The 11,395-nt window shown below is 37.2% G+C and overlaps 1 protein-coding gene across 1 annotated transcript in view; it reads left to right on the top strand.

The window, feature by feature from the left end:
- Positions 1-3,620: 3,620 nt before the first annotated feature.
- Positions 3,621-11,395, top strand: part of LOC125652361 (uncharacterized) — a 22,101-nt gene continuing 14,326 nt past the window's right edge. Inside the window, exons 1-3 of the mRNA XM_056139233.1 lie at positions 3,621-3,877; positions 3,981-4,039; positions 11,016-11,244. Of these exons, the coding sequence (XP_055995208.1) occupies positions 4,004-4,039; positions 11,016-11,244 (265 nt within the window). The 5' untranslated portion in view covers positions 3,621-3,877; positions 3,981-4,003. The remainder of the gene's footprint in view (positions 3,878-3,980; positions 4,040-11,015; positions 11,245-11,395) is intronic.

Genomic DNA, 11,395 nt, shown 5'->3' with positions numbered 1-11,395 from the left:
AGATCCTTAGCACCTGAGCTGTCTGTAAACAAATCTAGCCCTAAGTTGGAAGACCACTCCGACTCACAAAAGTACACTTTCCCGTTAAAGTCTTGTAAAAATGTTAACCATAAGTGCATATCTTCCTTCATTTCTTGATTCAATTTCACTGAGTGGTGTGGCTGCCGCACACCAATGGTTGCATCATGCATTCGCCTAACAAAAGCCCTGCCTGGTGCAATAGCTTTAGTAAAGAAATTGAGCTTCCCTAACATTGACTGTAATTGACGTAGTGTTACCCGCTTTCTGCCTACAAGTTGCTTTAGCAATAGATTAAGTTCTATGCACTTTGCAGTTGGAACCCGTACCATCATGTCAACGGTATCAATTTCTAGCCCTAAAAACACTAGACTATGTGTGGGACCTAAAGATTTGTCCTCTGCCAATGGAACCCCTAATTCCTGACTTGTTTGTTTAAATGTAACCATTAACTTTGAACAATTTAAAAAATCCTTGCCAGCGAAAATAAAATCATCTAGGTAATGATCAATGGTAGTCAAGCCACTCTTTTGTTCCACAACCCATTGTAAAAAAGTAGCAAACTCCTCGAAAACTTTGCATGATAAAGAACAACCCATTGGAAGGCACTTGTCTATGTAATAATTTCCATCTACCTTGATTCCCAGTAGGTCAAAGTCACCTGGATTAATAGGTAGCAGTCTAAATGCTGATTTAATATCCATCTTCCCAATATAAGCCCCCCTACCTACTTTAGCTAACATTTGGACAACAGCATCAAAAGATGTATAATGCACTGTGGATTCTAAAGGGTCAATATACAGGTTCACGCTATTATCTGGAGGAAATGACAAATGAGTAATAAGGCGCCACCCTGAATTATCACCTTTCGGAACAATTCCAATAGGAGATATGCACAGATTAGATATAGGCAGTTTCTTAAATGGTCCTCCAATCCTTCCTAATTTAACCTCATTGTTTATTTTTTCCATAATTTCGTGGGGATGTTGACATGCTGAAACTAAATTACTATTTTCTAAATGGGTTCTTGGGCCTGAATAATGTAAATGGAATCCAAAAGAAAATCCTGACAATAATTTGTTTGCTACAGATCTATTGGGATAGTTTACCAGGTACTTTTTTAGCACCGATTTATTGATTGGGGTTTTTCCTAGTTCCCATATGTTTTTGGTTGCCAGCATTACTGAATTTGTGTGGTTGTGGTGACTGTTGTCTCCAATATTGATGTTGGTTTTGAAACCCTGCATGGTGATTGGACGAGGTGTACGAGGGGCTTGGGCGACGAAAAGATGATTGACCCGATTTTTGTCCATAAGGTGTGTAGAACTGGGGCTTATTTGGATTGCAATTAACTTGTGGGTGCAGGCCACTACAACGAGTGCACGAATGAGAATAATGGCATTGCATTTTTGTGCAAATGCCCTTAAAGTTGTAGTCGAAGCACTTTTGTGTTGTTTGTGATGGAATGTAGGGCTTAGGTGACATATAAAGTAGCCATAATTCTGTATCAACTTCCCCCCAGGAGCTGACTGGATTGATAGCCTTGCGAAGTCGGTATTGGGTGTCATAATCAAACCAACTTACTGCCCCTCTTGCTGCCCCTAGCCTTAGGTGTGAGGCCAGATATATTGATGCAAATATTAGCATTGCATCGGTCCATTTATCAATGGAGTCAATCTTTTTTGTCGCCTCTTTGGTGATTATCTCCCCTGCACTAGTGAGTACCAAGTTTCTTTGACTTGTATTAGCCCCATGACCCCCAGCAGATGGGATGAGGGATTGAAGTTCAATAAATTTCCCTTGCACTATATTGTGCCTAACTGACTCACTAACATGCATGCCTAAATTATGCACTGATTGCATAGGTACAACATCATTACCTTCTGCTGGCTGCTGTACCCCTGGTGGGCTCTGCTGTGGGGGAAGTGAGATTGTCTGTATATGCTGCTGTGGAATCTGCAGATTGTGTTGGTCCTCTGTACCCTGCAGCGGGGCCGGTAAACTTAACTGGGAATGAGAAGGGTACTGTGGGGTCTCCATCGATTGACGACTTTTATCCTTGTCAGGTTGTGGATCAGGCGGTGGCATAGCTTGGCCGTCTTGCCGTCTCCCCCTTTTGGCCCTTTTGGGTGGTTGGTCGGATGTCTGTCGTTTGCGTGGCATGACAGTTGACCGCCTTGTGCAATGATTCCCTCAATGAAAATTCAACTCATTTAAATCATATACATGTACCTACATATATCGGTAAATGAAGATCGAATAATACAGATCTCTAGCTTTTCGGTCCGGGGTAATGCATATTGCTTATAGGAAAGAATTGACCGAAATCCCGTAACTGCTAGAGGCTATGTATTATTTTGTAAATCAACTTAACAGATATAAGATAATTTCTAGTCCAGGTAACTGCACCAGGGTATTGACTAGGCATGCAAAGGTAAAAAATACTCAACGTGTTATCCATGAAAACCCCAGTAGCTAAAAATTTCGCATCTCGATCCCGATTTGAATTTATGACGTCAGTCGCCAAGTCCTGCGAGTGTAGCTCGCGCGTAAATATATAATGACCACGATATATAACCATTACATTGTACAGAAATTTCAGTCTGACTAACGCCAGTCGCTACTAATTCGCTTCTTGTAGGGATAATTTTATAATTAATATATCTGTAATAGTTTGCATGCGAACAAAAGGAATTAATAAATTCCTTTTGATTTGTACGATAATCCCCCCCCCCCCCCCCCCCCCCATTAAAATTGGTAATGAATCATAAAAATAATTAATTCGATTCGTTTTCCATTGTACGTACTTTTCACTGTATCAAAATGTCTAGAAAATTTAACAATCAATGTTTGATCAATTAAAAAAAAAATTAAAAAATGTAATGAGGAAACCAGCATGGCCGGTGATCAGAGACACAAGTAAATTAGACAAACAATCCTATGCCATCGTTACATCTTATGTACTAAAAATGACAAATATATCAATTAAACGCAATAAACAATTGTGCTAAACCAAATTTGAGGTTTAGTGTATTTGAAAATTCAGATATTAAATACAAATTCTTATGAAATAGGGGAACACCAACCTGTGTGTAGCAGTTATAAATGGAAAAGGTTGATTTAATCCAGGGCACTTAATTTATATATGCCCAAGGGAAGTAATTGTAGAGCAATGAAAGACAACTCAAATGGTTTGCAGCCTTCGATAACAGCATCTTATGTGAACATGCGTAACACATAGATGCCAAATTATTCCAAATAAAAACAACCTAATCTAGTTGGATACTTCGGTTTCCTAAATTGATAGTTGCACGTAATTCCACATTGCCCATTCTACAAAACCTCTTCACTAAATCAATTGAAATCTGATCCACATCAACAAGAATATGACGATACCCGAGATAGATATATACAGGTACATTGTATATACTAGTGAACAGTTTCTCTGTATACCTTTGTGATTTAAAATGCATTCAACTCGGGTAGCAGACAAGTTTGTAAAAAAATTGAACAGTCCATAGATATATTAATCTTTATGCGAGATTAACCACTTCATGACATTATCTTCTTTCATTTCTATGATATGCATTAATTGTACTCGTTTATTGGATACACGAGGCTTGGAAAACACATACTATATATATGCATGTATGTATGCATGACAATTTAAAAAGAATGTTAAATAAATAGGTCAATGCATTTTTATCTACGTGCTTTAAAATGCATTCAACGGACCAGGTAGCAGGTAGACAGCAAATCATTATTTTGAAATAACAGTTCACAATTCTGCATGACGATTAATGCAAAAGACTTCACAGAATGAAGATTGGACTGTGAAACAACATTGCTAATGTTCAAGGTAAGTCGTCTCAAAGCTTGTAATGTTCAACTCTTTAGGATGTGCTTTCTTATATCTAAACATTCACGATTACAATTTAGAAATTCCGATTTTTGTCTTTCAGGATACTCAATTATTTTCACTAATATGAGTGTGATTTTCCTTCTTCTACTTTCGTTACTGGTAAGTCAATTGATTTATTTATTATACCCTCCGAACGAAGTTCTGGGGGATATTAATAGAATCCTTCATTAGTACGAGTGTGAGATAGGGAAATTCCACCGAGGGGACAAGATTCGCAGTCTTGGACGAGGCTTTGTCGAGTCCTAGACAGCGAATCTTGTTCCAGAGGTGGAATTTCCCTATCCCACACGAGTAAATAATGAAGGATTATTTTTCTCACATTTTAACTACAGTTTAGTGCATAAAATTAGGAGCTTTCAAAAAATTTTAGATTATCAAAATCCTCATTTGAACTTCGATGCAAAAACTAATTAGATAGGCAGAAAGAGCATACCCGAAAATGGTTTACACTATAAGTGTAAACTAAAAACCCCAAGGTTGTCCACCAGAAAGCTATACTACATTAAAATTTAAAGATAACAATGCAAAATATTTTTACTTCACTGTGTAACGTAAATCTTCACCGTGTAACGTAAATCATAGAAAATATATGACGTCACAATCAAATGACGTCGCAGCAGTGTGAGACAGAAAAATCTCACATGGCTGTCTCACATGGGTAAAGTCGATCTCACACTGGTGATAATGTGAGAAATAGGAATCACTCTGTCTGTTCGTCTGTCCGTCTGTCTGTTTGTGCAGATTCGTGTCCGGGCCATAACTTCTTTGTTCTTTGACATAGGCATACCGTATTTGACACACAGGTGGATCACCATGAGACGATGCGTTGAGTACCTTCATGACCTCTATATGACCTTGACCCTTGACTTCAAGGTCAAAATTAAAGGTTTTTTTAAACAATGGATTCGTGTCTGGGCCATAACTTCTTTGTTCTTTGACATAGGCATACCATATTTGGCACATAGGTGGATCGCCATGAGACGATGTGTCGGGTACCTTTATGACCTCTATATGACCTTGACCCTTGACCTCAAGGTCAAAATTAAAGGTTTTTTTTTTTGTTGTTTTTTTTTTACAATGGATTCGTGTCCGGGCCGTAACTTCTTTGTTCTTTGACATAGGTATACCATATTCGACACATTAGTGTATCACCATGAGACAATGTGTCGGGTACCTGCATGATCTCTATATGACCTTGAACTTTGACCTCAATGTCAAAATTGATTATAGAGTTTTGACATAGTCATACCATAAGACATAGGTGTATCACCATGAGACTATGTGTCATGTACATTCATGACCTTTTTATGACCTTGACCTTTGATCTCAAGGTCAAAATTATAGGTTTATATCATGGATTTGTGTTCGGACTATATCTTCCATTTTCTTCTACAAAGGCATACCATATTTTTATACTCAGGAAAGAGGTAATTTATACCTATTAACAACACCCTTTGAAAAATTGGGGTAAGCGGGGGTATTCTTAGTGAGCATTGCTCACAGTACCTCTTGTTCAGAATTGTTTCACAATCAAGAAGAATTTCTCTTTGGAAAATACATGTACATGAAAAAGGCGTACTATTTTCCTCAAGATTCATACGCGCATTGTTCACAAATGCGTGACATTCATGAAGAAAAGACTATCAATATCAAAGGCAAAATGATTGGAAACGTAGTTATACTTTAGCGTCTGATAGATAGGCATCGAAGACAGACAGTGATATTTAACGTCATTCTTTGACGTATTGCTTTTCGATCCGTTTATATATATATATATATATATATATATATATATATATATATATATGTAGAAGCCCTGAAAAGGCCACAAAACTGTTGGTTATTCAAACCTAAAATTTCCAACGCAATCCGCGTCATATATTGCATTTATAAAAGAATATCACATATTACGCACTACGAAAAAGCGACAAACAGTAATCATCTACATTGTTAACCAAACCGATATACAACCAGACCAGATTTAGATTAACAATCTCTAAATGTAAAAGTGTACTGGAAAAGAAGATGGGTGACTTTATCGATCCGAGTACCCAAAGAAGGACAACTATCAGTTAAAATTGAAACTCAAGAGAAAAAGAAAAATTTGCATTCTAGTTACAACGATCACTCCATAGTTTCCAAAAATGCTTTTTCGATGTGCCCATTTCAAAGGAACATTGAAAAAATCCTATTTAAAATCACGTATACGCAAAATACGCACAAAATAATAGTAAATTTGACTTTTCCAAGCAGATTTTCAAATGGAGTGGGCCAAGTCTCCATTGTGCACTGAGTAAAATATGTTAGTACATGTACATGTTGAGGTGTAAAATGTTTTGTAAATAAAAGTATGGACACTTGACCAACTCTATGAAAAAAAAAACCTATCTGTGGTTCGAATACCAATTTTTCCTAGCTATTTTTTTCCTTATGAATTAATAGACGGATAGAACCGCCTGCTCCCGAACAGGAACCGGTTGACGACAGTCTATATTTCGACAGCAAACTCTGTTCATTTAAATGTACAGACAGGTTCTGCAGATTTGTGGGCGCACGGGAGGGGGTTACACCCATACCAGATGATACCATGCAATTTGCATTGGAATAGATCATGATGATAATTAGGCCATCAAAAACAAATCTAGACCTGTGGATGGTACTAATGAAAGATTAAAATACATGTGGAGATGTTACGGACTGGGGATAGTTCCTCTGGGTGAAAACTTTCGATGAGCAGTTCCGGCGCAGATCATAGTCGGTTGAAGAGTCTCACTGGGTCTCGGTACAAAGTAGGGTAAAGTTCATATCAAAGTGCATTTGATTGATTGATTGAATATTGTTTAGGGGGGGGGGGAATTCATCGACTTATTTCGAAAAGTTGGGTACCTAGCTACCCTTAAAAATAAACCTCAATGCTTGCTTATTCTTTGTGGGGTCAATGATTTGGTCCAAATTTAACTTTTGAAATTCTTGAATTAATTACTTTTGAGCATCCTTGATACTACGCTGGTTGGTTCTCTCTACTTCCCCGTATTTTCTGGAGGCACTCCCATAATGTTAGCCCTATGGAGCAGGCAGGAATAGACTGAATAGGGGAGGGGGGGGGCGGATAAACAGGTATTTGTTGGCGGGGGAATATTATCACTCATCCTCAATCCATAGGTAAGCTATACTACGTTTTTATTCGGTGGGGCTTGTTTACCCGACTTATTTATTTATTTTCTCTTAACAAATAGGGGAAATTGAGTATTTTGCAGGTGAGAGTAAAGGCCAAGATTTCCCTTGGATATGATTTATCACAGGGGGTGGGGTGGATTATAGGCAGTGGCACAGTGGTCAATTATTATTTGAAGGTTCCTACCCGACCATGTGGCGGTGGACAACCTCATTGGATTTTCTGCATGTGCATAAAATTCATTAGGTTGCCCAAATGTCGAAATCGTCACCTTCAAATTGGATGTTATATTGTGATGTTGACAGTTGATATGTGGATGTTGATATGTGGATGTTGATATGTGGATGTTCATTTATGAATTATTTGATGTTGACAATTTCAATAAGGTTCAATACAAGTTAAATACAGTATTGAATACAATGTATGTTGATTGTGTCGGTAGCTTGATGGTAATTACCCGGCAGGCTACTTGCCATTCGGACGACACACACATGTTGTTGTGGGGAGCCCTGTTGTTCGGCGGCCCCACCGTTGTTGGTTGTAAATGTTGTTTCTGACCACTATGGCCATTATCTTCCAAACAATAAATTGTTAAACGCTTATATATTGCGTTTCATCTCAAGAATTCATGAGGAAGTATATCGTATAAACAATTCCCAATATAAGCTTATGTTTTGGGAAAGCTGAACTTATGATTTAATGCAGTCTTAGATAATTGTTTTTAATTCTGAATATTTTGGACAGCGTTTTAGTACGGTACTGTATCTATTTTGAATACGGGTACCATCAATGCAGATTTTAAACTCCCGATTCGCAACTGGTGTCCATTCATGAATAGGCTTATTGTTCGCCAAGTTTACCCATCTTCTTTGTTTGAGGTTTAAATAACCAACGTACATGTATGGGGGCCTTTAACTGTGGAGCGCCAAATCAACATAAACTCAAAGGATTGAAGATATCTTTCATTGATTATTTCGATATATCATCTATTCATTTTATGCGCGCAATAATTCACTTAAAGATCTCTTCAATGAATTAATGATATCTCCAATTCTGAAAATTTTTGTGCGCATTAATTGGATCGATAATTTCATTAATTATGTTGATGAATTGATGCTTGCTATAATTAAATTTTCTCTCTTCCAATGAATTATAACGCGCACCAATTCAATTAATGCAGGCGCAATGATTTAATTATTGCTTTCTTCAATTGAATTAATTATATTATAAATTCAATTGAAGCACGCAATAATTGAATTATTGGTCACTTCAAATGAATTGTAGTGCGTATCAATTAAATTCAGGCGCGCAATAATTATTTTAGAGAGAACAACTATACACAGTAATTCAATATATCTTCAATTCAACCATTTATATCGAGCTCCAAATACAATTTTGCGAGCAACAAGTCCACCACATTGATGCCTTTATCAAATGAATAATTGAAGTGATGTAAGCATCAAATTTGTTATTGCACTCATCAATTGAATCAATACGCACATTAAATCAATTATTGCTCTTACCAAATGAGTCAATGCATGCATTTAAAATTCAATGACGAGAGTAATATTTGATTTGAGGCGTGCATTAATTCACTTATTGCGCGCGATAATTGAATTCATGATATCTTTAAATGAATAAATATATCAATTATTTGAATTTATATTAATTTGGCGCTCCATTTTAACTCGACAATTACATTTATCGATGACGTTTTATCTATTAACAATAATCATTTTCATTCATTTGACGATTCGATATATCCCAGTGAACTCGAAATAAAAGACACCATAGAGTCTTTCACATCTGCTTTACACGAAGATAATTATTGAGCATAGATGTTGACGGTTGTTGTTAACTGTTTGTTTTAATTTCCGTCGAATTTTTGTTTACTCCGATTGGAACGTCACTATAGTTGTAGGTGAAGTACCAGTTAAGTGGGTTGAGACCTACCGGTACGTTTAGCGCTTACGGTTGTAGCAGTGAGGGCAATCGGATATGTCGAGTGCGCGAGACATTCGAGGAGTTCCGATTGGTAGTGAGGGTTATTTAACTGCAAACACCTGTCACGACACGTGACCTCCGTTTTTAAAGACCCACATAAAATACCGTACAGTTTCTTCACGGATCACTAGATGTGGGCGGAGCTCATTAATGGTCATTGTTATTTACCTGGCCAAGAGATCAGGGTGCTGTGTATACTTTTGATGTACACAGGAAGGGTCAACTCTCAGGGCCGTCTGCAGTGTTTCTGTGGTCATAGTGTTTGTATAATGGTGGTATCCCTATGGCTAGATGACACAGTCTACACCACCCCCTCTTTCTCTCTTTTACTCCCAGTCATTGGCTCAATGAATAATTTCTTTTATAAATATAGAGATCTAATAAATTGAGAATATAAATTATTTCAATAAGTTACAAGTTTTAGAAATTAATGGGCAAATTATTGTTTGATTTTTGATTATGTAATTTATAATACATGTATATAGAGGGGGGAAATTACAATTATATTACAATTGCGTTGTTCAGGCGTCTTTTTAAAAACAATTATTGAATTATGAGAAAATAGCAGTTGTGGACAGGTCAATGCTATCAAAACTCTAGAATACAGGGTGTTATAATTGTTATCAAAACACCTCTTGGGTAGCTCTAGACCACAGTTTCTGCAGATGTCACTCCACCTGAGATCTATTGTTAAATGTTTGATTGACAGACAGCTAACAATTGGGGGGTGTTAACTTAAAGTTGGGTCTTTAAGGTCATATTAGAAAGACCCTCAAATCTCACTTCTAAATATGGAGCGTTTGGCGAAGGAGCAATCACTGTTCATGTTTACAGCTTCGATTTGATGCGGCCATGGCACGAGTGGGGATCGAACTCACGATCTCCCGGTTTCGAAACGAACACGCTACCATTGAGCTACAACGACCGATCTAGATATAGCGGCAAATCAACAACTCAGCTTTATCACAATCGGGATGACTTCATGTTCTCCATCGTCAACTTTCCATATTTATGTAGCAATATTCCATTATCACCTGCATATGGTGTTTGTATCTTATATGCAAGAGCTTGTTCTGCGTATGACCAGTTTTTAAATCGAGGCAGGCTACTGACAAATGAGTTAATGTTACAGGAGTTTTAACATCTTGTTTAAAGCCAGGTTTTCCAATTCTATGGTCCTTATAACGATCTAATTTATCAATACAACCTGTCATTAAGTCAAATGCTGTCTGCCGTGTTTTATACCAATTGTTAGACCGTATGTACACACTGATTTTAACAACGTATTACTCTGTTTACCTGTTGAATATATAGGGCTCACGACGGATGTGGCCGGTCGACAGGGAATGCTTACTCCTCTTAGACACCTCGTCCCACCTCTGGCATGCCCCGGGGTCCGTGGTCGCCTATTCTTACTTTTGTATTCTATATAGGAGTTTTCAGATCGATCACTGTTCGTTATCTTCACCTTTTCGTGCTGGTGATAATGGAATATTGCAAGTTATTCTAATTCCACGATGCTAAAATTTTACGATTTGTTATACAACACAATCGCGATGGTTTAATGAAAAAGTGAAGATAACAAACAATTAGCCCTGAATTTCAGACATTTTAGAATAAATGACTTTAGGTCATCATTTTGATCTATATCGACACCACCAGTAATGACACATCCAGCTGGACTACAGTTGAAATACAGTACGTCTATTTGAATGATTAGAGATTTCCACAGAAATGAAAGTAGATATAAGAAATAAACAACACATATCTCAACGAAATTTTCATTTGATGTGGTACACGTTATGATTATGAAATAGAGAGGAGTAGAATAGAGAAAAGAGTAATATTGTTATACATTTCTAACTTGTTGAAGAACACCGACGAACATTATTCTAGGTGGAAGTGCTACAAGCATCTGACCCCTGCCCAGCGTCACACGGAACAGTAAAGTATGTAGAAGGATGTCCTAAAACATCGACTGAGTGGCATGAGCGGTCAAAACAGAAAAAATGTGCAGACATTAATCAACCCTGTACCGAAAGACAAAAGTTTAGATATCACTGTTTGATCAACGAATTCTTAAATGCAACTGTTGAAGTGTGTGCTCCAGTAATTAATATATTAGGTGAGTTTCATGTGAATCAATGAGTAGAATGCACGGAGAAGTTTGTTTAGAAGTGTTTATATATAATGCACATTATACAGCGCTTTGAGAAAAATTAGTATTGTATCTTACATTGATAAGAAAACTATCAAGATTGTAATTAAATTACACT

The sequence above is a fragment of the Ostrea edulis genome, chromosome 5 (assembly GCF_947568905.1).
Source record: "Ostrea edulis chromosome 5, xbOstEdul1.1, whole genome shotgun sequence".
NCBI classification, from domain to species: domain Eukaryota; kingdom Metazoa; phylum Mollusca; class Bivalvia; order Ostreida; family Ostreidae; genus Ostrea; species Ostrea edulis.
The sequence above is the reverse complement of the archived record's forward strand: the minus strand, read 5'-3'. Positions and strand labels throughout refer to the sequence as shown.